The sequence below is a fragment of the Pezoporus flaviventris genome, unplaced genomic scaffold (assembly GCF_033815535.1).
Source record: "Pezoporus flaviventris isolate CSIRO_AGI_PZ_B2104156 unplaced genomic scaffold, CSIRO_AGI_Pfla_v1 ptg000066l, whole genome shotgun sequence".
NCBI lineage: Eukaryota > Metazoa > Chordata > Aves > Psittaciformes > Psittacidae > Pezoporus > Pezoporus flaviventris.
This window is the reverse complement of record NW_026892614.1, coordinates 12,109,888-12,137,223: the sequence shown is the minus strand read 5'-3', so window position 1 is coordinate 12,137,223 and position 27,336 is coordinate 12,109,888. Positions and strand designations below refer to the sequence as shown.

At 41.3% G+C, this 27,336-nt stretch overlaps 1 protein-coding gene across 1 annotated transcript in view; it reads right to left on the bottom strand.

The window, feature by feature from the left end:
- Positions 1 to 26,588, bottom strand: part of PCNX2 (pecanex 2) — a 151,669-nt gene extending 125,081 nt beyond the window's left edge. The window contains exons 1-8 of the mRNA XM_061471262.1: positions 26,399 to 26,588; positions 18,721 to 18,926; positions 16,523 to 16,640; positions 14,223 to 14,259; positions 12,016 to 13,305; positions 4,550 to 4,697; positions 4,236 to 4,381; positions 2,930 to 3,023 (exon numbers count right to left, since the gene is read on the bottom strand). Of these exons, the coding sequence (XP_061327246.1) occupies positions 2,930 to 3,023; positions 4,236 to 4,381; positions 4,550 to 4,697; positions 12,016 to 13,305; positions 14,223 to 14,259; positions 16,523 to 16,640; positions 18,721 to 18,926; positions 26,399 to 26,551 (2,192 nt within the window). The 5' untranslated portion in view covers positions 26,552 to 26,588. The remainder of the gene's footprint in view (positions 1 to 2,929; positions 3,024 to 4,235; positions 4,382 to 4,549; positions 4,698 to 12,015; positions 13,306 to 14,222; positions 14,260 to 16,522; positions 16,641 to 18,720; positions 18,927 to 26,398) is intronic.
- Positions 26,589 to 27,336: the final 748 nt, after the last annotated feature.

Here is a 27,336-nt window from a genome sequence, read left to right as displayed (position 1 = left end):
ACTCAATAGGCAGAAACAGCAAGTCACAATTTGAATTATAGATTGTTAAACATTAGTCTGATTCAAGGATTTCTTGAAGGGCTTCTTTTGAATGATATTTAAATACCTTCTCCAGTTCTGCATAACTTAGTTAAAAGGTATTTACCTATGGCCAATTCATAAGGCAATTATGTTATTTTTGACAAACCAGCCAGAGTTCATACCCTCCTCAGTCAAAATTCCTTCCTCTTTCATAAGCTGCAGTGTTAGTCACAGAAGTACCACAACTCCTCGTATGCCAGTGCCTCTGATCTGCTGCTTCTCCCAACAACACCCCCAAAGCAAGAGATCTCTTGCCATCACCTGGCCTGTCATCATCAGGGCACGGTCTATGCTCATCCACATAGTTACTCCACTGGCTCAACTCAGTTTGACATTTTCCATTTAGGAGCAGCTTAATAGTGTAAAGCCGGCATGACTAGTGAAGTGTTTTAAGAGTTTATACACAACTACTGCAGACCTATCTATTGTTCTCTGTAAGCGTATTTGAGACTCTAAATCTGGGCTCCCCAGGATTGGAACCCTATCCCTACTATTCAAGGAGGATGCCACCTCTTATGTCCAGGCATTTTCTCCCTCATCCTCTGACCTCAGTCTAATCTAGATGGCTCATTCATGGATTCAGACACTAAGCCTGAAGCTGTTGTTTCTGCACCATCTCAAGCACATATGAAGTACTGTCAGTGTCTTCTCCTTAGTAAACTTTCTGATGGGCTGAGAGATAAGCCAAGGATATCTCACAGAGGTTTCCCATGTCTCTTTTCTAATATACTTTCATAATAGCAGCATCTCCTGTTTGTGTGGACTACTCACACAAGGAACATCCCCACAGGACAGCCCACCCTCAAGAGATTAAATTTTGTCAAGAGCTCTCCACAGACAGACATACTGAGACTGGAACAAGCAATCATTGATTATGCTTTGTGCTTTTTGTTATTCTGTTTACTCTTTTCTCCAGTAATAAAAAGATCACTAATTAATAGCTGTGATTATTTGGCTTATCTTTAACCATGGATAAGAAATTAACCTAAGTGATGTGCAAGCGTGCAGGTGGGAACAGGGGAAAGAGGTAAGGTAAAGATGCTCTTTCCTGAACTGTCTTTAAAGCAGATTTGCCCCTCTGTTTTCTCTATGTTGTAAGTGTTCCATACTGTCTAAATACAAAATTACATGATGGTGAACACCTGAAGAAAAAACAAAAACCATTTCCTTCCTGTACTACCCTTCAATCTATGTATAGATGGCAGGAATTGCCCATTAAACAAACAGCTCTAACTAATCTCTCTGGCCTAAACATATCACAAACTGCCATTGCAAAAACCAGTATGAGCACTTTTCGCAGCTCCTTGTCCTTACTCCTTGTTTTTCATGTAAACTTCTGCTTTGTACTTTCCTTCACGCTGCTCTGTTCTTGGAAAAGCTTGTGTTCTGTCTTTCCATTGACTTCCATACAGAAACAGTCCTGGGAACCCACTCGTCTTTGCTGATTTGTTCTGCTCCCCAGCCTGAAGTGTCACTGTACTCCCACGATTTCCAGGTAAAGTGCTAACCTTTAGAAATTAAGTGCATGTAAATGACTGCAAAGCATATCTGAACTTTATTTTATTAACAGTGTTTAGCAGACCCCTTAAAAATAAATCACATCCCTGGAGGTCTGCAAAGGACAAACTAAAAACCAGCACTTAACATAGTACAGGAAAACAGTGATATCGCATAAACAGCTAGCAAAGACAGATTAAAGACACCTTATACGAGCAGGAACATTGTTCTTTTGACAAAAAACAGATTAACTGATCAACGTCAGGGGACAGAGAGTAAAATATTTATGAATTTAGGACAGATTCAAGTTCATAGCTACATGATGGGGGAAGAGAGGAGTATTAAGTGCAAGGTAAAACGAAATGAGTTGAAGGAGTTAAACAGCCCCAAAGTAAAATGTTTGATTTTAGGTCAAAATTGAACTCTACCAGGTTGGGGGTTTTTTGTTGCTGTTGTTGTTTTTTTTATTTTGCTCTTCTAAAGACAGAACATTTCTACTGTAGATGAACTCAAATTATTATTTTTTTTAATCTTTGCCCACTGACTATTAAAAGCATTATATTTTTGTCTCATAATAGCATTCTATCTAAAATGCTAACACTGCTCTTAACACGGTCCCAAGCTTTTCAAAAGTCTCCACTGAAAGCTGAACACCTGAGGAACAGTATTTACTATTAACAATGACCCTTCTCAGCGCCTCATTCAACTTTTTCATATGCTGCATAACAATGTGAAAAACATCAGATTATTTAATAAAAATACTTATGAATAGTTAAAATTCTTTTTACAGATAAGCAAACAACAGATCATATAGGACAACATGGAAACCACAGTAATGAATATGGGCTTTATCTGGATCTCTCTAAAAAGACCTTTGAAAAAGTAAAATTCTTCAGATACTTCCTCAAAGGGGGAAACTATCATTAGAGATTTCATGCATGGTGAAAGGTTCTGCTGCTAGAATCAACAGGAAGCAGTGTCACTGGATGATACTGACCCAGCACTAAAAATTCACAAAGGACACAGCAGGCACAGGAATGTGCAAGACAAAGTTGAGAGAATAGTTGGTAACAGTCCCACTTTATCTTATTTATAATCACCACACTTGACTCTGGCTATTCCCAGAAAGTAATGAAAGTAATTCTGGTCTTCTTTTTCACTTTTCTTTACCAATATTCTTACAAAGCAGCCACTGTTCTAGCACAAAACAAAAAATGCTTTGATGTCTCTAGAAGAGGTTAGCACATTTATTCTCTAGTACTCTTCACATGCATCCTTCACAGCTACAATCAGTTTCACAGCTTCTAGCAAAGAAAACTTTCAACATTTTTGGAAATAAGGGCTTACTTACTGAGCATTTGAAATACAATCAAAATTTGATAGCTGATGTCGAAAATTTCCTTCCTTCTGACAGCCAGCCTTTAAATAACAGGATCTAATTTCCCCTTTAGACATTAGAGGAAAAAAATAAAATCAGTTCAGTAATGTGATCATTTCTTTTACATACAAAGTTTATAAAAAGTACATTTTAGGTCATGCACATTTATAAACATGTTTTTTAGTGTGTGTACTAGGCTTATTTTATACTTCAGAAAGCAAACATTTGAACTGGAAATCTGAGACAAATCAAAACATAGACGTTACAGTTAAAATCTAAAAGGTATGTATAGTAAGTGCAAAGGCCATCTATCAACATATGTCTGCCGTAAAATGTGAAATAATAGAATTTTTTCTTTTAGTTCACAAAGTTGAGGTCAGGAGGCACACACCAGGGAAAAACTGTTAAAAGTGTAACCACTGCTACTCCCTCATTGCATATGCAGCAACAAGTGAAGGGTCACTGCTCATTGACCCAGAGGCCATGCTATTCGCCTGACTGGCAGCTGCTGCTCTTAGTCCCACAGCACACCAGGGAGCTGCAGGACTGCAAGCAGGGCTGGGAACTGGCAGAAAACCAAAGCATCTCTGGGGTCACAAGCCCAGCTACCAGGAGAACGCAATTCCATACCCATTTTGAAGGCAGCTTTAAGGGAAACACAGGTTTTGGGACATCTGCCTTTCACAGGTATGGGCCAGTACATCACCAGGCATTACACCAAGTTCAAACAACCAGTTACCAAGTATATCACAGTTTCAGGCTCTAGGAATAGCTGCAGAGCAGCAGCATACCAAGCACAGGCTCAGGACATGACCAGGTCACTCATTAACTCTCTTGGAAGAGGTAGCAGACCACAGCTCTGAACAAGGGCAACTATCACGTTAGAGAGAGCTCCGTGTGAGCCAGCCAAAAAACAGAACAGTAAAGAGGAGGAACATTTTGCTCAGCCAAGCCAGTGCAAAATCCTTCACCAGGCAGAAACAGCCAGCGGTGGTTCTGCAAAGACAGACGTAGTCTTCTGGCCTAACCAGCGTTTTCTGAGGATGATGTTTGGAAGATACTTCATGCACTGTGTAAGTCTTAGGTCTCTGATGGTCACTGGTGGATTTTGAAAACTCCAGGTATTGCTGACCTGACTTTAAATTAGTAAGCCCTTTTCTTTGATTTACACAGAAAAACATGCAATCAGTAACAGACAAGAGAAATATCCTTCCAGGGCATCCAAAGTTTCTTTAGAATTTCCTCACACATTTTAATTATTCCAACTACAGAAACTCACCATTTTCATCTATGAACACGTGCATTGCATCCACGGAGAGCTCATCTTGCACAGACGCCTCAGGTCCACTTATTACTTGCAAGACAGAACTGTCTTGCTGAGAAGTTACCCGGTAGATTATCTGCCTTTGCCTGCTGCCCTGGTAACTTGACACAAAAATGTTTCAAAACTACTATGAGGAACTTTTTTCTTGTTTTCAATAAAACAAAAAGAAAGAGAGGTTAATTAAAAGTTTATGTCATTTCTACTCAGTGAAACAAAACAGCTTACATCATAACTTTGAAGTACAAAATTGTAAAGTAAACCGGCCTTACAGTGCTGCAAATTTGGCAGACTCTGGTAGCACTGGACTAGTGCTAGCACGATCTTGGCTTTGTACATCTGATCTTTCCTGTTTAGGAAGTTGCTCACAGTGCTTTTCTGTTCCCACCACTTCTTCTTTTCTCTCCGTCGTCTGGCTATCTGGAAAACAGGGCAGTGAAGTGGAGCCACTCTCTGCAGATGACTGTCAAGAGTTTTGTTCATTATCTACTGAACAAGGACATCTAAAAGAGAAAAGCTAAAACACTACAATAAGTACTAGCCTTATTGAAAACACTAAAATTACTTAAAATGACAGAAATCTGGATGATGAGGTACTCTGACTGAGGTGGCTGCATGAATGGGCTGTTTCAAGAACAAGCTGTGTGAAGAAAAGGACAAACTAGAGAGAATTTCTGCTTTGCTTCTCCTATTGGTTCAGAGGAAAGCAATCTGTCCCTAACCTAGAATGCTAAAAGGCTGCTTCCCTGGGGGCCATAATTTGTTCCCAAGCCATGCATAGCAGCAGCAGAAAACCAGAAGCACTGGACCATTCCCCTTTTACAAAAGGGAAAGCAGCGCCTTCAAAGGAAATAGAGCTCTTGGATGGGAAAGCAGGTACATGGCTAATACCTCTTCTCCACTGGCCACACACCTGATGCAGGACAAAGGACAAATTGGCTAAGCAATTTCACAGTAGATTTTCATATGCTTGGAAAATACAGAACTCTAGATTTTAAAACATGGACTTATCAGATTTCTACTACTTTGAATACCAATTACATTTATATTACCTCTCTACATATACATGTCATTTACTGACACATGTGAATGAATTTCAAGCAATAGTCTCAAAAGTTACTAACATTCATGCTAAATAGCAAAACATTTTGTAACATTTTGTGCTTTTACTGCAAACAAGAAGAATTATGTTAGGCTTTTAAAGTGCAACTGAGACAGTGATTTCATCAGCACCATGTGCAGTTGCCCAGTTAAATGCTTTGAAAGAAAAACACAGCACAAAGCTGTATTGAAATGTACTTACTCAGATTTCTTGCAATACCTGCTGTTTAAATACCTTAGACATTTAATCAAGAAAAAAAAACAAACCACAGAATTTTCCCCCTTTCCCTGCCAAAAAAAAAAAAAAATCATTTGTTAAGCCATATTTCCTACCATTATAATCTCCATCCTAACCTGCAAGAGCCACCAGTCAAGAAACAGTGGTGTCCTAGCTAAGATGGTCTGAGGATAAAACAAACTCAAGGCTTGTAGAGAGACATAATAATATCTTTTATTAGTCTAACTGATGCAACTGAAAAAAAAAGCAAAAATGCTTTGGGATAGGCAGACCTTTCAAATCATCTGTCCTGTCTTCCTCCAACCATACTAGCTGATCTAATAATACTTCTACAAACAAACCTCCTTCATGAGTTAAGGCATCTCTACACCAGTATCAATTCACAGGGCACACCCTTCTAATACCTTAAAGCCCATGACACTCACACATAACTACTTTTCACTGCAGACATTTGACATTTACTTTTGCGGAGTGGGGAGGAAAAGAGGGAGAATCCAGAAGCATAAGAACAACTTCAACAGTATGACCACACAGCGTTTTTTTCAGCTTCCACAAGGAGGGAAAAAACAAATCTCACTACAACATTGCCAACATTCCGAGTCTCCCGCTGTCTGTAGCACACAATGACCAAGGATCCCTACTTCTTGTGCAATAAATACAATGAGTGTAAGGTTGGTTTAGGGAAATCTTGTGTGTGCCTCTTCTGCATGGAGAGAAAATTCAATAGGTCTTCCAGACCTACTTGCTTCTATTTAGGAGGAAAAAAAAATAAAAGCAGAGAGGGAAGCAGGCAACTTTATTTTTTTTTTCCCTTTTCCTAATTAAAGATTTAAAGTCCATTTTAAACAGAAACTGTGCCTTATTTAACAGTGGCGTTAGTGAAGCTTCCCCTTAATGATGTAACTGCAGCCGAGGGAGGTGATGACACCTAATAAAAATCACCTTCTAAAGGTTTGGGCTGCTCAAGCCATAAGAATAATAGATAGAGATCAGAAACTGTGGTTTTAATAATCTAATTGGTCCCATATTGCCCAAAACGAGCTTTAGGGCTGAAACAATTAAAAAGCCTTTTTAATTTGATTATCTAGTGGTTTTAGAAAATGTCTCTTTCTTTTCCATTCCAAACCACAAGCCTTGCAGACTTGTTTTCCCTGCAGTGGTAAAGAGCCATAATAATAAAAACATAAACATACTGCTTCTTACAGGCTTTATATGCTAATCAGACAACACCATTGTGATGAGTACTTCCAGCACGGGAAAGGTGGGCCATAACAGGTTTGTGACTGGGTTTCATGATTATTACTCATTTTCTTCCAAGTGACTTACACCTTCAGTATTTAAATGGAGATAGTGGTGTCTAGACTGGGAGTGCTCTGCCAGGGTACGTAACCAACTCCACGTCACCAAAAGCTCCCTGCACGGAAATGTGTGCTGGCAAAGCTGAAATGACTAGGAAAAAACTCTCCAAGAGCAAGAGAAGAGTAAAAAGCACAACATGGCAGTGCATCTGCATCCCTGCGGCCTCCTACCAGAGCTATTTATCCCGAGCCACTGCTCCACATGTCTCTGGCACACGCATGGCTGGGCTCACAGAAGCCCCAAGCTTGGCAATTAATTTCATAATTTATCTGAAAATTACATGCCAAATGACTCAGGTATGTGAGGCGTAACTATCGGGAATCATGGCTAAGTCAGGCTTGGGGAAGGGTGATTCAGAGGAGTCCTGCACAACCAGCCAAGTTTTAGTCTGTATCCCATTTTCCTATTTTGATTGAGCACAAAATACATCCTTTAGTTATCCTGGTAAAAGTCTTATTGAGATAAATATTTCCTATACACTCCATATGGGTGTAAGATACTTTCTGTAAACATTTTTATCTGCACTGAAGAGTTGTAACAGCATAGTAACATGTAAAAATGTAACATCCCAACACTAACAAACAAGCTCTTAATTTAAACACAGTCATACTACCAAAATTTCCTTTGCCATGTGACTTTTCCACCTGCAGAACAACTTTTGGGTGCCCAAAATCATCTCTGCAGACAAGCTTTTGGTTCACACTGGCAGGAGGCTGAAAAGTTTTACAGTTGAGATGGAGCAGCCTCTATACACACACTAATGATAATAACCAACTGAGCGTACCTCAACTTTAATGTTACCTTATTAGGCTATTAAAAGTAAGTTTTATTGGTCTGTAACTTTTCTCCAAAAATACGTTTACTGTTTTGTGCCATCTCTTCAGAATCTCACAGGCATTTTCCCTCATCTTTCACTTGTATATCCCTATTCTGGTCTCTGTTACTCACTCCTGTAAGTAAAAATGCCACTGCCATCAATTTCAAACGCCATCTGGTTTGAAATCTGGTCAAGAAGAATTAAGCTAATTAAGGCTGAGACTTGTCTGTTCATTCATTGCTGTGCTACAGAATCTATTTCCTTCCATAACACTATGCTTCAAAATAGAAAGTGTCACTTTAAAATATATCTATTGCCTGTTTGGCCGCAGAGATAATTGATTTCAAATTGTGCTATGATTTGCCTAGTACCAGCATGAAAAAAAGCTATGAGTTGTGAACTGTCCCATTCATATCCTAAGGATATTCCCAACCCTTTCTTCACTGACTGTTTCAGCAGAAACATCTAGCTTATGTGCTTTATTCTCAACTCAAATTTGCCTATTATGCCACAAACATATTAAAAGAACCTGATATTAAACCAAACAAAAGTCCAAGAATTGTTATAAGAGTTTAACATGGGTACCAAAGAATTACATGGGATTACCCAGTAATTAGGATTACTACATTAATCCTGAAGCAACAGGAAAAACTAGCGATACTCACTGTACCTGTTACAGTACAGGGAGAGGAGAGTTAAGCACAACAGTGACTTGCTCAGAACAATATCCTAGGCCAGCAGAAGACCTGGGAACAAACTCAAGGCTTTTGAGGTCTCAGTTAAGTAGTCTAATCAATATACCTAATAATTATGGCAGAATACAGACCTCTGGAAGTAACCTCATGGTTAGTTTACAGGTCTCAGCCTTGTCATCAAACTTACTATTACCTCTTTGATCTAAAGACTGAAATTTTAAAGTCTCAACCTGTCAAGCCTTATACATGAAGTAACAGATTTAGAGAACTGAGTTTTGCACCCTATTTCTTCCCCACCCGAAGAGGGGCATCAAATGCCACATGGTCCCTCCCTGGACCATGTATGAGAGCTCTGATCCAGGGATGGCACACAGCTGCTCCAAAAGAAGAGCTGGCACTGGGCAGGACTTCATGCCCTAGCTGCTACCTGCTGCCAGCAAACTCCCCTGCTCTCCCCTCTCAACACGGCTCTCATTTGGGCTGGTGACTCAATGCACAAGATCCCTCTTCCCCGGGATTACATGTGAAGTAATAGGGCTCTTTCTCACACATGGGAAAAAAACTGAGGAGTCTAAGAATATCCACAGGAGTACGGTTTAGTTTTTCATAGGAGAAGGGTAATTGCTTGGGATCCAGAACTCACTTGAGGTTGCGGCTTGCACACAGCCCAGAATGATGAGTACCTTTTCTAAAAAGAGCCTGCAAAAACATCTAAATTCAGGCCACATAGTCCTGGTTTAGGCTCTCCACCACTCCCATGGCAGGCTTTGCTACCTTGCAATAGCATTGCCTGGCCTAGATTACAAACCAGCTGTGCCAGAGGGGACATACATGAGATTTTGCCCTGCATAAATCTGATGCACAGCTGCTCTTAGCTCCAGACATGCCAGAGGGACCCAAAACAGCCAGTAAACCTGGCCTTCCTTATGCTTCTCACAGACTGAAGAAAATTCACCCTCCAATGGGGTTTCATTATGTGGGTGGTACAAGCTTCATTCAGAACTGAAAGGACACTGGCCTGAAAGTCATTTTTAGCACAGGTGTCAGTGGTACTTTCTTATGATCTAGAAGAGGTGGGATGGCAACAGAACAGCTCTTAAATGGCTTTTTTATGTCCTGTATTTTAACACATTAAATCTGGCATTCTTGGTAGCATAAAGCAAGGCTTTAATTTTATTGTACAGCATTTTACTGAGCTGCCTGTTAGTGAAGGCTTATGTGATCAGGATGATCTCTCTTCTGTTTCCACAGAACTCAAGTTCTATGTGGGAGCACCCGTAACAGACACATCCACGACATTCACTCAGTAGCAAGACTGTTTTGATGAGCACGTTTCCCCACCTTCTCCAAAGTATGCAAAATGTCAGCTCTCTTACACACAGCTCTGAACACCCAACTTTCCAGGAATTTGCCAAGTTTCTCACACAGGCTAATAAACACCTTTGTGGGGTGCATCTCATTCTCATTTGGACCAGTCATCTATTACCAGCTTTTGCCAATTAGGCGGTTTGCAAGGCTAAAAGAACAAAAACCAAACATAAACAACCTCCTCCCTCAAAACAATTGATGCATAGCTTGACTCGCTCCGTATTACACACACACACACTTGGGTTTTTTTGAATAACCACTTTAATGTGGGAATAATGTTTATTCAGATCTGTTTTAAGATGCTGTTTTGTTAAAGTATATTTGTAATTGCAAGGCTGTAAACAAATTAGAGGCTTTCTCATTCCTAAAATCCAGTCTTACTGTGGTGAAGCTGCCAGTAATAACTATAATTTATTTTAGAAAACAGCACGTTCTGACTGGGCTAGAAAACAAAGCCTACTTGCTCTTAAAAATAACTTCCTTTGAACTACCTCTCCCCTGCTTCAAGAGTTCTGATTGAATCTCCTTTTTCCCACAGCACTGGTCCAAGATGCAGAAGAGACCTCACAGCAACAGGAGCCACTGCCACCATCCCTGCTCCTGTGGGGCACCCCTCTTCCTGGTCCTGCTCCTTTCCCAGGGTGACACTTGCTGTACCCACACTGGAAATGAGCAGGGCCTCTTAATTATACATGTATGCAGCTCGATTTCACTGTCTCACAAACATATGGACTTGAGAAAATAGGAAAGCAGAAAATTCAGTTCAGGTTGTTTAAGTAACAGCTTGCTTTGAGGGACAACCAGAATCTATCTGTTTCCTCAGAATCCTGGATTCCAATAAGAAGAATCTCATTTGTCAGCTCTAAAGCACAATAACTACACACACATTAATAAAGTTTTGGGCTTGTGCTTGGGGTTTTTTTTGTCACTGTGGAATCCAAGTTTGATTTATTCTGAACACCCATTGCTTTCTTTTATGCAGCAATCTTCCCCATTCATATTATCTGAGGAAACTTGGCTAAAAGCCTTTTCTAGATTAGCTGCACTCTTTTTATTTAAACTTCTGAAATTTTTAGCATTTTTTCAGCTAAGTCACCTCATACAAGTCAAATTATCATTACTCCTTTTTGTTGTCGAGGAGTAGTAAAAAGTCACAACCTCCTTGCTGTGACCCTTGCACTGCTGTGTGCTGTTGCACAGGGAGAGCACCATGCACCCCAGGGACCTGGCAGGGCTTGCTGGGCTCAAGAGGGGACCAGCTGGGCAGGCTCTGGTGAAAATCAGGGCTTGCTCAGCCCAGGTCTTAGGCAACTAGAAAGCACCAAGGCTGGCCAGGCAGGCTGATAAACTTGATAGAGCAGGACAGAAACTGCTCTGCAGAACAGTCCAAGAAGGAAAGATGGGCAAGACAGACCAGAAGGAAGGCACCAGGCCTAGGAGAACTAAAGAATGGACAGGTGGGTGGGTACAAGAGAAGTGAATGCAAGCTGTGGGGAGGCAACATCTTTAGCCAAGCTAAAGAGAGTGGAAAAGCCTAGAAAAGCAACAGTGGGTTGCTATGAAGGACAAAGGGAAAGATGAAAGAGAAGCAATATTTAGAGGAAAGCAAATAAGGAGTTGCACAGGAGGGGAGTGGCTAAAGTGAGGAGGGATGAATGCAGAAGAGAAGACACCACAGAAGTGGAAGAAAAATAGATACAAGTGAAAGATGCAATGAGATAAGGGTGACATGAATTGGATTAGATGGATATAAGGAAAAACTTAAGAAAGGCAGAGTGAAAGCTAAATGGAACCTACAGCAAAACTGTAGCTGTACACATTTTTGTAAGATATTTTTGGTATTCCAGCAATCCAGGCCTGACACATGCATGCTGTTCTAGTATAGAATACTAGATACACCCTGGACACTTACTGAGGTTAGTATTAGGTTTTCCAAAGGAAAAATTTTAATAAAATAAAATATTCAGAAAACTGCTGCTGACACTATCACACTTTCACTAAATCACCTTGTCCTACCAAGCCCACTCTTCCCTGGCCCTATTAGCAAAACCAGTTATCCACTGTGAATTTGCCCAACTACAGATCTCAGGATAAGCTGCTATAAATAATGTAACTAGTCACTTTTTAATTCCAAAGAGAGTTGTAAAAAAGGCATTATACCTCCAACAAGCCCATTTTCCTTTGTCGTCTCCATTTTGACAGTGGATTGATTAGATGCCTTCATCTTTGAGGTATTAATGGATTCCAGGAGGGACACAAACTCTAGAAAGTTAGACTCATTAGGCACTTGTCCTTCTTTAGCTTCCAGATCTGACTTAGAAGTTGGTAAGGTCTTTTCTTTGTCAGATACCTCCATTAAATTCTTACTTAAAAGCACATCCGTTCCACTGTCTACACTTAGCACTCGCATGTGCCTCTTTTCATGAGCAGTTCTACAGGACTGCGGGTCTAGGTTCTGCAGGTCTTCCTTAGAAGTTAAATCCACAGTCTGGACATTTTCAGAAGCATTCTCCCGACTTGGATCTGAACAAGTGTTAGTTTCTAAAGGACTATTTGCTGGATTGCTGTGTTCCTTTACTGCATCACCCGATTCATAGCCAGAGCACTGGTTGGACAACAGCTCTGCCTTTAAAGCTTGTGGAGTTCTTTCACTTTCACTAACTTCTGGGAAAGCCTTACCTTTACTGTCATCAGACAGGTCAAAAGTGATAACAGGGATTCTGAGCTGTTCATTAGTTTGCTGATTTGGCCAACCCGCCGTAACTATACCAGACTCAGGGGCTGAGCTCGTTCTCTCAGTTCCCAGAGCCTTTAGGTGGACACAGCCTGACATGTCTCTGAGGGTGGTGTTTGGTGTAGTACTCATTGTGATGACAATTTTAATGGGCTCACATAGCTGGTCTCCAGGAAGAGAGTTGTCCACAACTGCAACAGCAGTCTCACTGTCTGAGCAATCAAGGTCCTCATGGATATTACTGCCATTCCAAGAACTTTCCATGTGCTCACGATCTTTGGTTGCAATGGCATTACACTGTGGGCAGTAACTGGTAAAGCCTGTCTGTGGTGATACATCAGGCAGTTTCTCTCTTTTATAGCTTTTAGGATTACTCAAATGGTCTGAAAGAACTGAATTTTCACTGTCCCATGGCTCTGAAGAAACTCCAGTCCTCAAAATATCACCTTGCGATGAAGAAATATTGGAGAAGTTTTTAGCTACATCCCTGTCCACAATAATATCTTGGGATCCACGCTGTCCATATGGCTGTCCATCTCCTCCTTCTTCACGTATTCCATTACTAGAAAGTGTTTCCATAGCAGCTGGTTTTGTCGCTACTGGTGATGTGGTGGCACCTGAAGCAGAGGCTGTAGAAACAGGTAATATATCTGTTTTGACACAGGGTGAGGTAGATGAAGCTGGTTGTGCTGCCTGATCTTCTAATACTGTAACACCTAATAAAAAAATATATGGGAGTTAGGTCTCACAAACATGAACACTGTGCATTACTGAAGTACGATTTTTAGCTAGCAGAATCTGACCCAGAGCAGAGCAAAGGAAGCACAGATGATGCAGCTGATTAAAACAGCTCCTAAGCAAGCATCTTTTATGTTAGCTACACGACATAATCCATTGTGTAGCTATATAATATGACATATTATAATAGCAAGCTGGAATCCTTCCATCTCAGGACAGGTATAGCAGCATGTCTATTTAATTTAAATAATCAAAATAGCTCAAGAAACAGCTAATATTAAAACGAAAATGTTTTACAGAATTATCCCCATTTAGAGGGAGATGAAAGAAAGAATAAGCCAGTGCAGCAGAAGTTTGTTGCATCATTTTGTGCCATTCTTAAATGGTCCCATAGGATAAGGTGATCAACCTTAACAAAAAGGAAATATATTGAAACTTCTCAAGCACTGGAACTGTAGGCAAAGCAAGGTGTGCTGAATTATACACTACAGAGCTAAAGCTCAACGATCACAAGAGGAGTCTAAAATAAGAAGATATATAAGAGCTTTAAGATGTGATCTGATCTCATTGGCTTCTGGGTTTAATGCTTTGCAGAGGCACAGAGCTTCCCAACGATGAATGGGGAAGGCTCTTTCATCTATCTCTCTATGCCAAAATGGGGAGAACTACTTGCACGCTCACCAAAAGGCTGCATCCCAAACAGCTTGGCTGCCAGCTAAGAAAGCTTAGTCTGTTAGAATTCTCTTGAGATTCTGTTCTCTCAAGCTTTTCTATTCAGCTACTAATACAACACACAATGGAACCTGCTGTGGGTCCTCTGTGTCTTTTTTTTTTTTTTTGCAGCAAGCAATGATTAAACAAAAGTTTAAAGGGATTTATAAAGCCTTTAAGATACCTCTGAGATCTTCAATAGTTTCCCGTGTTGGCAGCTCCTAAAAATAAAAAGGAACACACAAAATTAGCACAGGCATTTATTAAATTATGTTGGAAAACACATCTATCAAAGCAATAGCTACCTAATCAAAGGTTAATTACAGAATTGGTAAGTTGCTTAACATCACAGAAATTTGGACCCGTACCTTGCATTAAATGCAAGGGGTGGGTGAGAGAGATGGTTGTAGAACAGTCATACTCCAAATTGCATCACTGCAATTGTGTGTGATGCTTGGGGAGAGGGGAAACAAGATTTTTTTAAAAAACATTTTGCACTGCCTAATCCAGATTTTTTTTCTGTTTTCAACCATTAAGGAATGCAATGTTCTGTTCCATGTTTCCAGCTATGTGTTTCCAAAAGACTAAAATGCAGTTTGGTCTCCAGCAATTGGTAACAATTTCTCAGTGGAAAACTAGAGGACAGAGCCATTAGATTAACTTAGAATCATTTATATTGCAAGGAAGTTTGAGTTCATTTAGTACATACCCCTCTGCCATACACATACACTCAAAGCAGGTACAGTTAGAGCAGGTTGCTCAGGCCATCTCCAGCAGAGCTTTGAATACCTCCAAAGATGGAGATTTCACAACCTCTCTGGACAATCTCTTCCAGTATTTGACCACCCTCTTGGTAGGGAAAAAAAAAAAAAAAAAAACCAAAACCCAACCATGCACAAAAAATATTAAATCTAATTGATCTAATTGGAGCTTTCACAGCTGCAAGTTGCAGCCACTGCATTTTATTCTGTCACTGGGCACCTCTGAGAGTGCTCAATCTTCTCTGCATCTTACCATTATGAAGCTCTTTTATCCTTAATAAAGATTTCAGCCTTATAAAGGCTAAAACACCCCACCTGCCTGTCCTGAAACATCACGTACCTCATTCCTCAATGACCCTGATGGCCTCTGCTGAATTCTCATCAGCAAGTCAATGCCTGTGGGAACTCACTGGGGAGCTCAAAACTAGCACAATACTCAGAGAAATACTTTGGGAATCTAAAATCAAAAGCATAAGTGCATAACTATAAAAAAAGTTCTTGGGAAAAGTTAATGTGGCTCTTTTCTGGCTGACAGGCACCAAAACCAAAAGGAAATAATAATTATCTCCTAAAATTTCATGGTGCTATTCTGGCAGCAAGAACAGGACTAGGTTTGACAAGACTCAGCCTACATGTTTGGAAGCCCAAGAAGAAATGGGTTTGCAGAATGGACAAATACCAGAATACTGGGGAATGGGACAGAAAAAAAGGGAAAAAATAATTTATTTCATAAAAGAAAAATACTAATAAAATAAAATTATCAATGTCTGTGAATCATACAGATGCTACGAAAAGGTAAAAACACTCCAGGAAATGAGGACATAGTTCTGATTCAGAACAGGAGTTGCAGTAAATAGGGACACAGGATGGGGGTGGAGGGATATGAAGACAGAATGAAGTATCAAGTTGCTACTTATTTAGAGATCACTAACCATCCTTTGCACTGACTGAGGCAGGAGTCCTGTAGAAAAAAATAGCATGGGATCACATAATTAAAGATTTTATCACAGTATACATGGGGAGTAATTTAAGATTACACAGACAGCGTTATCCTGTTTCTTAATTTTTGAATACCTGAATTTTTCAGCCTTCTTATTGTTCCTTCCTATTTTTCTTTTAATAACATCTACATACATCCCTTTCATCACCTCATATACTATTAATTTAGAAAACATGGCCAATGGCATGGAATGCACATACATGTATTTTTATATATGTCTGGTAGACATCTCCTAGATTTAACTAAAGGCGGTTTATGCTTTGTTTAAATACTCAAGAGATGTTAGGTTAATTTTCTAACCATAAGTCCAGTTACAAAAAACCAAACTATTAATGCTACAGGAGCAGATCCTTTCTGAGGCAATGAGAGGTTGCTCTGATTCTATTAGTCTCTCCTTTCTCTCAAAGCAGCCATGAAAACTAGCTGCTCTTGGCAAGATTTAGTAAGGCCACTTGGTTTCTACAGAGCAGACAGACCTGTCTTAAGACGTCCAGAATTACATATACCAGTTTCAGCTTTGTAAACCAGACCTTTAGGCCAAGGCTGACTGACAGCAGTGATATACACAGTGGGATGCACGGAACGACCCTTCCTCCTCAAGGCAGACCTACGCTTCAAGTGAGCAGTAAATGGCAATACAGAACTCCGCGTGATAAGCTGGAGCAAGCAGATAAGCAGGACTGCATGAAATGAGGACACTATTACAGAAAACTGTGTACTAACCATTCCTCCAGGTGAGTTCTCCAAGTCCACAGCCTGTACCCTTGAACTATCATGAATTGTTTGGGTAGAGTCATCTTGGTTGGTCTCACTGATGACACCATTATCCCTGCTGTTATTACTGGAAAGGAAGCAAATGAAAAATAATGCAATGCTTTTTACCACAGAGGATCACAATGTCTTTGGGAAGAAGCTGAGGAATAGTAACAGAATAGAAAAAAAGTAACACAGCACAGTGAAGTGACAGTGTGTTTTTCCCCCTCCAATGCACAGGGCTGAAAAATATTGTAGCCCCTTTTTGCATCTCCTTCCTCACCAAGATAATCTTATAAAACTAAATTAAAAAAAAAAATCCCCCAATATAAAATAGCGCTGGTGTCTTAGGAAGTAGAATATTGCTGTAAGAAATACAATGCCATCTGTTCAACCCCCTGATGTGTACATAATTTCATTTAACCTGCTTGAATTTGGGCTTTTTAGTTTGTGAGGTTGTGTTTTTTCCCCAAACACTTATTTTTAAAACCCTACAGCTGTATATAAGCTGTAAAATTATTTATCTGAAGGTATCACCTTTCCACAATTTTATTATGGTTAGATGGCTTCAAAAAAGCTTGTTCAACCTCCAAACTACAAGGGCCTGTCTAAAAACTTCTGGTATCCATACTAAGTTCATTATTTTCTGATCAGGTACTGAATAATGTACTGTTATGCCTAGGACCTCCTAGAAGAATAGTTATGTGATTTAACAAGCAAGCTTTAAGAGATTCTACCTCTACTTTTTAGCCAAAATAAAGGCAGTATAATGAAAGTTTGCATTCATTTCACTAGCCAGTGAACAGGTAAACACTGAAGTTCTTGTTTAAATTTGAGCCAGCCTAGAACAACTGATGAGCCTCTTAAATAGGTATATCCAACATAGGAAATAGCATTGTGGACTGGTGAGAGCTAAAGAGGACTAGAGCCTGAAATCCATCAGTCAATCCAAAATAAAAACCTTGTATGGTTAGTGACACACGTAAGAGGCATTTCTCAAGAGTCAGATGCAAGTAGACCTTGCCACTCCCAGTGATGTTGCTACCAGGAGAGCAGCACAAACATGCATGTGTAAAGACAGAAGCATAGTAGGTATACAAACAACCTTAATACTACTTAGCTTGCACAGAACTAGCAGTAGCAACTGTGAATGCACCAAAAAATACTCAAAGTTCTTGTGTACAGGGCTCTCTTAATGAAGCTTGACTGGTAGTTGTAGCAAGCCAATTTGGTTTAAGCTTTTTTTGGGCTTTTCTACACTGCCATCACTATTAGATGTACCTATTCCAGCATTTTTCACATCTCTCATAACACCCAGGAACACTGGAAGCTACTTGGCATTTTCACTTGTTTGTATGACTCAAGGTTGAAAAACCAGTAAGAGAGGTCTCCATTTATACCAAAAAGTGTACCGAATATTCTACCTATACACAAATCTGGAAAATGTCAGCACTAGTCCTTAGCCCAACACCACTTTTACTTTTAATAGCATCTCGACCTGGAAGCAGCCTTATTGACTTTGATTATTTGCAGCAAAGACATAGTACCTGGATCCTCAGCTGAGAGGCTGCAAATACTATCAAATGCTCCTGAGAAATAAATGTGGTTCTAGCTTTCTTCAAGAACAGGACCATAAAAATATCATAGGCAGTCACAATAAAACATAAGGGGGGAAAAGTGACTTACACATCTAGATTTGACCTGAGAAGGAAGTTACTGTAAGCACACAAAGGCAACATGAGCTCAGGCTTCCAGAGCTGTGATAGTAAAGCACTTTCTTTGCCAATGGGTACACACCACTTCCTCTCCTCCACTCTTCCCAGCAGATAAGCACAGTAGGAAGAGGAAAGATCAAGCATTTAAGGCTTCCCCAGAAAACTTGGGAGAAGTTTTCTCCAGGATCTTTTAGCACTTCCCAACTGGATCTCTGCCTTCATCATGCCCAGCGGCTGCCCCACCCTCTGAACCAGGTGCAGCTCTGCCTGCTTCCTTGCAAGCGTGTTGCAGTCACCAAATCTGAAAATGCTAAGCAGGTTTTTAGGAGTGCCATTCCTCACACAACTGTAAGAAGTCTTCCTACAGCCAACAGGCATTTCTGCTGTGCAGTACCACAGAGCAAACTCATCCATTTTACAGAACATACCAGCAATGTGCAATGAAAACCTTACCTATGATCTGAGGAGTGAGCTGTGTTTCCGTTTGGACCTTCTGTATCTTTATGTTGCCGTCCATCTTTTCTTGATAGCTTTTGTTGAATTACTTCACCTTTATCAAACATCAGGTGTAGACGGTAACTGATCACCTTTATTACTGTGAAGAACACCGTCACCAAGCTGCAGTATGCAAACACCGTAACTGAGTTTGCTGGAAAAGCCTACAGAAAGAAATAATAAAGACACAATCATAACAGTTTATTTTGAGAAGATGCCATTAAGTTTTTTTTAAAGTAATTATTCCTTATTGTCTCATAGCTGTACCTCTATTGAGTTTTACAACAAGAAGCAGATTCATTTTCATACAGAATAGTTGAGGTCTGCTCACAAAAAAGGTCTTTTCAAATTTCAAACCACTTCACAAGTTTTATTCTTCTTTTGATTAGCTGTGGAGATCGCTTTATTTCCTAACAAAGTCATTGCAATCTCACAACTGACAAACATTATAAAACCTCTTAAAATACTGCATTCCCAGGATAATGCAGCTGCAGCCTTTCCTAAATGAGTAACTGATAAAAACGCAGACACAAAATGAAACATTATGAACAGGAAACTAATTTTGAAAAATTCTGCCATCTTATCCTGCTTCTCAGATATGATTTAACAGTAAAAGGCTGTAATTTGATCTCCTTTTTTTAACACCTCAAAACGTGTTCCGAAGTATCTTTACCACTGAGGAATTTTAAATAATTAATCAGGACTAGTCAAAGCAAAAGAATAAAATGCATTTGGAGAGGCGGACTCTTTGAATTCTTTTAATAAAGTCCATTGTTGTTAATTTGCAGCTGTCTTTGATCTGTTTGTTGATCTGTGATGAGCACCATATTTCTTAGTTATTAAAATTAATTACAGTTCAACTATAGTCTGTAAAGTTCTTTCACAGAAATGACATACTAACAACATTCTTCTATGTAAATACTTCCTTACAGTACAGGGCAAATCATAACAACAGACATTTGGTAGTTACAACTGAAGGCCAAAGCCTTTATCATTATACATACAGAACACCCTTATGTATTGTGGTCATGCAGTTGCAGTCTCACTATGAGTTTAATCTCTCCTCAGGTTTTTGGTTTTATAAACAGACCATTACTATATTCCTGCACAATTTGTAGTGCAGGTGGAAGGGAGAAGAAGAAAGATTTTCAATGCTGAAGATTTCCTAAAGCCTACTGAAGCAAGAATGGTCTTTACTTTGGGCCTAAATGTGTCATTTTGAGTATCAGCACTTCAAGTAAAGGAGCATTTGAATGTAAAAGATTAGAACTCTTTTCAGGTTCATAAATAAACCACACTGACCACACAGGTGAAGGGAAGGGAAGAAGGCACACTTACTTCATCTCTGAAACAAGTCACCGCATTTATCTTGATGTTGAAATGAGTATGTTGAATCATTTCTGTGTTATTACAAGCAAGTGGATTGCTATTCTGCTGCTGCTTTTGGCTGAGACTTCATACCTTCACAATGTACATGTGAAAGTTTTCAGGCAAATCCTTTTTTATGACTATTCTGATTCATATGCAAAGAATCTATTGCACAAAAGTGGAGAAGCTATTTAGCATGTAGGTACTACTAACAATCCTTGATAAAACAGACACTACTTTCTACAAGTTGAGGCTTAGTTTTTTAAGAGTAGCTCATGGCACTATGTATATACCAACACTAAGCATACCCTTCAGTTATTTAGCAAATCTGGGCCAAAAAGATCAGTTTGCAAGGCACCATGCTCTCAGGGTATGAGGTTTGGAGGATGAGGGTGAAGAATTCTGGTTTATGACTAAAGTGTTTACAAAACATAAGTTTAAAATGGCTTGTTTCACGAAGAATGATAGCCCATTATCTATAATGAGTTGTTCAAAGGAGAGATTTTTTCTCTTTAACTACACACTAAAAAGCACAGGCCAAGCACTCATTATTAAATAACAACTCAGAATAAGCCACTACAAAATAAGTGCTCTATAGGTGACATTCACAAAGCTTAATAAATATTATATGATTAATGTCAAGAGGGCACAACAAAAATAGACTCTCAGTACTGCAGTCTAAGCATGCATACAGCTCACTACAAGAGACAATCAAAGGAAGCTCCTAGATTTCTAAGTGGAAAAGAGGGCCAGTTTAAGCAACCACTGAGTGCTGCATGTCTTCACCCCTGACTTGTGACTGGATCTGCTGGAAAGCTGGGCCCTCAGCCTGCCCTTGGTTTCCTTGCCCACATGCCCAGGGTACATAGCGCTGCCCCCATGTACGTGCCGTGTATGCTCACAGTCCCAAGCTTGCCTATGTATAAGGCGGCCAATGAATCCTTAATATTCTGAATCTTGGGGCAAGCTAAGTAGTACAAGCCAGCATGTTGGTCCCTGCCCACACGAGTGATTAGGAGAAAGATGAAGCCAAGAATGGAAAGCCCTCAATTTTCCAAATCAGGCCTCTTGCATAAGGATGCAAGTGTCAGATGACTGCAGTTGGTGTTCACAGGTATGTATAGGTGAAAGCTATCAAATCTGCTTGAGCTAAGGAGGAATTAAGTTATAGACCACTAAGGAATTGTATGATAAATTCACTTTTGATGTACTATAGTTATAATTAGCCTGGTTTCCTATGGAAACGAGGTTTTATAATCACACCATGTGCCTGTGTACTCGTGATGTCTTTCCATTCCCTCTAATGAATAACTTTGTAATTGTTCAGCTACTTTCAACTGACTTTGAGAGAATACACTCCACTGGGACAAGATCAGAGCAGCACACCTCATGAACCCATTCAGCCCTCTGACCTTTTGAATGCCACCCCAGTGAAACAAAAATCTTCAACTGAGCTGACATCTTATTAGAAGCTACAAAAAAAACATCCACAAATTCACTGGAGAGTAAGCTTCATGACATCCCACCACAGATTTCTGTGGAAGCTGTGCTCCAGCTTTCTTTGCTCTTGCCCGATTAAAAACTCTGCCATAACGTCCTTTGTTTCCCAATAACTTCTGTTATACCACCTACCAGAACAGCATGGGGTCACAGGGAAAAAAGCAGGCTGGTGCTTTCCAAATGTGCCCTTACTATTGGAAATGCAAGAGAGTTGACTTGCCCATAGAGGAAAGGGCATACTTGGGGCTCGTGCCAGCCCAGAGATTGCTCCCAGAGGAATGTCTAAATTCTTCACATGTCTACTAATATTATTTGAGTATCACAAAGGCAGAGGAGACTAAAGTATATACTTGCTAATATAAAGGTGTGTAACTGTTAAACAAAATACCACACCCCTTGTAAATTGGACAGAATTATTAAAGTCAATTAGACCCAGATGTATCCCACCTGATGCTTAAGCATCTGAGGCATCTAGAGCAAGACAGTGCTGCACCTGGGCATCACTACCTTCCTGTGATACAGAACACAGATGAGGGAACTTCCAGATAAATATTCAGTTACTACCATAAAGCTTGCAGAAGTATCAGGGAGATTCAATATTAGAGCCAAAGAGAAGTTTTTTTGTTCTAAACTTGGCTGAATTGATAACCAAGAGATGTCCATCACACACCATGGGAAAACAGGTAGCAAATAAAAATCCAGAGGTGTCCACTCAGTTACAAACGTGCATCCTACTACTCAATAAATACAGTAACTGGAGTGTAGCTTACCTCTCCCTTGTAGAGATATATGTATCCCTACTTTTACAGAGGGTTAAATGGGGTAAAGCATGGCCAAATGGGACTAGAAGCAGCCAACACACTGTAAGTTTTATTGCAATTTACCTCCAAGTTATTTATGTGCCCACACCCTTATACTGCCAGACTGTGCTTCTCCTATCACAGCATGACTAGAAGATCTAATACATAAGAACTAACAACCCTGTAACTTCAAGGGCTTCCTGTCTAACAAGAGGCAGAAGAAACGCTCACTAAGCTGTTGTGGGCACTCACTGAAATGTGGACACGTATTCTCTTGTGGCTTGTAAAATAAGCTACAGTATAAGCATTGCCGAAGTGGCATGTCTGCATCACTAGTGTATCACTGGGGCTGAATTCAGCCCAGCAGCTTTGTATAATAATTACCATTCTTTTCATGCACAAAATTATCATTCTTTTCATGCAAAAAATTTTCTCCTGGAAGGCATGCTAAGGCACATGAAAATCAGCAAGGTGCTTGGTGACAGCCAGCATGGCTTCACTAAGGGGAAATCCTGCCTGACCAATTTGGTGGCCTTCTATGAGGGGGCTACAGAACTGATGGACAGGGGTAGAGCAGCTGATGTAATCTACCTGGACTTATGCAAAGCATTTAACACTGTCCCACACAACATCCTTGTCTCTAAATTGGAGAGACATCAATTTGATGGGTGGACCACTCAGTGGATAAAGAACTGGCTAGATGGCCGCACACAAAGAGTTGTGGTCAATGGCTCGATGTTCGGCTGGAGACCAGTAACGAGTGGTGTCCCTCAGGGATCAGTGTTGGGACCGGTCTTGTTCAACATCTTTGTCGCTGACATGGACAGTGGGATTGAGTGCGCCCTCAGCAAGTTTGCCTATGACACCAAGCTGTTGGTTCGGTTGATGCACTGGAGGGAAGGAATGCTATCCAGAGGGACCTTGACACGCTTGTGAGGTGGGCTGATGCCACCCTTATGAAGTTTACCCATGCCAAGTGCAAGGTCGTACACCTGGGTCAAAGCAATGCCAGGCACAGCTACAGGTTGGGCAGAGAAGAGATTCAGAGCAGCCCTGGGGAGAAGGACTTGGAGGTGTTGGTTGACAAGAAACTGAACTTGATCCAGCTTCAATGTGTGCTTGAAGCCCAGAAGGCCAACCATATCCTGGGCTGCATCAAAAGAAGCGTGACCAGCAGGTCAAAGGAGGTGATCCTACCCCTCTACTCTGCTCTTGTGAGACCTCACTTGAAGTATTGCGTGCAGTTCTGGTGTCCTCAACATAAAGAGGACATGGAACTGTTGGAACAAGTCCAGAGGAGGGCCACAAGGATGATCAGGGGACTGGAGCACCTCCTGTATGAAGACAGGCTGAGAAAGTTGGGGCTGTTCAGCCTGGAGAAGAGAAGGCTGCATGGAGACCTCATAGCAGCCTTCCAGTATCTGAAGGGGAGCTATAGGGATGCTGGGGAGGGACTCTTCATTAGGGACTGGAGTGATACGACAAGGGGTAATGGGTTAAAACTTTAACAGGGGAAGTTTAGATTGGATATAAGGAAGAAGTTCTTTACTGTAAGGGTGGTGAGGCACTGGAATGGGTTGCCCAGGGAGGTTGTGAATGCTCCATCCCTGGCAGTGCTGAAGGCCAGGTTGGACAAAGCCTTGGGTGGCATGGTTTAGTGTGAGGTGTCCCTCCCCATGGCGGGGGGTTTGGAACTAGATGATCTTAAGGTCCTTTCCAACCCTAATTATTCTATGACTCTGTGATTCTAAAACACTTGGGAACCCTAGACTGTTTGGTGGAATAAGATATTTAATTCTTAATCTCTTATGAGAATTGTCATGGCAAAGTTAGAAGAGATCTCACTACAATTTTGAAAGTTGATTTTAACAGTAGTGATGTTCCAAGTAATATCCCATTTACATTTTAAATCATATATTTCGTACTACAAAGGGTAAATGATTAAGAAAGGGAAGAGATGAAAACAGATCTGCCTTTTCAGGGGTGGGTAAGCTAATAAAGGAACCATTAGTACCAAAGCAAGCTATGCTGACAAAGCTAGAGAATGAAATCCTCAATCCACACAACAGAAACAAGTTGATACTATAAGCTTCCCCACACTACTGTCAGCACATCTCTGCTGAGCCAGTGTGAAAAATCTAAAAACAGCTGGATCAGTTTTGCCATTTCATTCAAATCAAACTGTTTCAGAGAATTTCTTTGACAGTAGTGTGATTAAGATTATCCCAAGCAAATGAAAATCTTAATATTTTTTTTAAAAACTCTAATTTGTTTTGACTTGCCATTTCAAGAAATATCAGCGACTGCTTTAGTCACTTTAGCCACTGAATCCAAAACTGTTAGTGTCAAGTGGGTAACATAAATATCACCCAACCATTACTGAATATTATAAATAAAATTCCCCAAAGAAAACAGTTAAAAAGAAGGTTCAAGTTTCTAAGTGGCAAGAACATACATCTTGCAAAAAGTTTACAAAGCCCAACCACTTAAAAGCAAGAAAGCAAATACTTAAGGACATCATTCCTCTCAAGCAGCAGCATAATAAATGCATTATTCTTATCAAGAATAAAGAATTCCCAGAGCAGTACATTAGGCTCAAGAACACAAGTCCTTCATTTAACCAAATGATTTGTTAGAAAGTCAGCCACCCTGCAGAAAAGGCAAGTCTGTCTAGACAGGCAAAGATGGAGCCTGAGAGAGTGCTGTAGGTAAGTTAGGTTTCCTCCATTTCCCTTTAAATAATGTCTTTCTGTTTTTCACCTTAGCTCTGACCTACAATCTTTGTACCCAGTGTTCCTTTGTGGAACCTTGCATGCCTCCTTCATGCTATTAGTTCAGAAGTTTCCCACAAGGAAATATATATTCTTTCAGTTACATACTTACATTAGTGAGGGGGGTGGGGGGGAAGGGGAAGCTAACTTTTAACTTTTTTTTTTTTTTTTAGTTTTTGTCACACATACCACTGTGACAATGAAAGCTACAATGCAAGATTCTTGCTGGTTTGCCTAGGAAATAGACCCTATCCATCCCAGGAAAGCATAATGTTACCTGGCTTCATTAACTTCATGAACCATGCTCACAGGAACTCACTGCAATCCATGCCACAAAATACAGTATGCCAGTTGATTTATTAAAAATACAAGACTTGCTTTTCACTGGGATTGCAGAGGGACACATGAACACTCTTTGCTTTTGAAAATCAAGTCAATATCTGACCATGTAGGGTGAAGAGACCTATTTGAAACTCTATCCAACAAGAAAAATTCTACACAACTTAGTTAAGAATTTAGTTGAGTCACTGTGACAACTAAAGGGATTGAATATGGAAATTGCTTCCAACATTATTAAGCTACTGAAAAAACACAGCAATAAATAGATGCAATGATCTAGCAAATGATACTTTTAAACTTTTCTTACACAGTAGGAGAGTTCACAAAAATAGAGCAAAAGTTTCAGATTTTCAAGGATAATAATTTCCAAGTCTATCAAACAACCTCTAGTTACTGCATGTCACAAAAAAAAACATGTGACTCACCAATGACATTCAGCCAGGCATATTAATTACACTGTCTTTGGATTTTTCCATTTATTTACCCTTCTTAGGAGGTTAAGACTGGAGCAGATTTGAAAATAAAACGTCTTTAAAAGGGATTCTTTCTAACGAACGTCCCGGCGGTTATTCAGCACCCGCAGTAGCCAGCACTGCACCTCTCCCCAAGTTACCTTTCCCAACCGCTTCATCTGAGGAAGAGGTCCGGCCCCGACCTATGCGCCCACCCCATCCACCTTCAGACACAAGTCCTCACGTACAGCCCGACATGGCTGGTCTTTAACCCCCCTGGGGTCTGCTTATTCCCTGTCGCACTGCCGCACTCGCAGCTCCCTCCCGCGTCAGGGCCGGGGTCCGCTGAACCTCCCCACTCCCCTCTCGCCTCGCCTTCCCCGCCGCGCCGCGGGCCGGGTCTCACCAGGTGCATGGCCATGGGCAGCGTCAGCAGGAAGAGCCACAGATAGAGGTGGCAGCTGTTGGTGAAGGCGCCCTGCTCCGGGTCGTGGTACCAGCCCCCGGTCAGCGCCGCCCACACGCCCTGTCCCACCAGCCGCGCCGCCGGCGACACCATGGCCGCTCCCCGCCGCCGCCGCCACCGCCGCCGCCCCTCAGCCGCCCTCCGCCGCCGCCATGCCGGGCGCCCGCGGATTCTCCCATGGTGCCCTGCGACGCCGAGCATCCCGCCCGGCCCGGCCCGCCCCACCCCGAGCGCCGCCGCTACCGCTGCCACTGGCCGCCCTCCCCACGGACACGACGCCGCTCTCGACCCCGCCGCGGTGCAGGCGCGCTGCTCCACTGCCGGGCCTGGGGACCGCACCCGGGTGCCGGTAGCGGGCAGCTACGCACGGAGGCCGCAGGGCGGAGAGAGGCAGTGCCGAGACGCTGCGGAGGTGGGGGGCAGTTCTGGCGCGGCGGCGTCCGTCACCGCGGCGTCCCGCCCGGCTGGTTCACAGGTGCAAAAAAAAAGAGCGGTAAAGGCGCAGCAACAGCGTCAACGGTTGGGCTGCGCTCCTGAGCGGTCACACTGCCCCAGCCGCTTTGCTTTTATTGCTAGCTCTTAATTCAGCCTAGTACATCACGGGCTTCTGAGCTTGAGCTCTGACCGGCGCTGGTGACGATCTTTTTATGTTGGTTTGAGCTGTACTTTGGGCACTGAGGCATGGAAAGTCCCTAAAAGCCATTCGTTTTCTTTCGGGAATGTGTTTAGGATAAAACAGTCTGCTTTGTGCTAAGGTATTTCATGGCCGCTGGCAGCAAATTCACAGAGTGAAGGGACACATCAGGGTGTGAAGCAGTGGGGAGTGGAGCTAGAAGATAGAGAGGGCCAAGGACAAGCTTTGAGCAGGATAGGCCAAA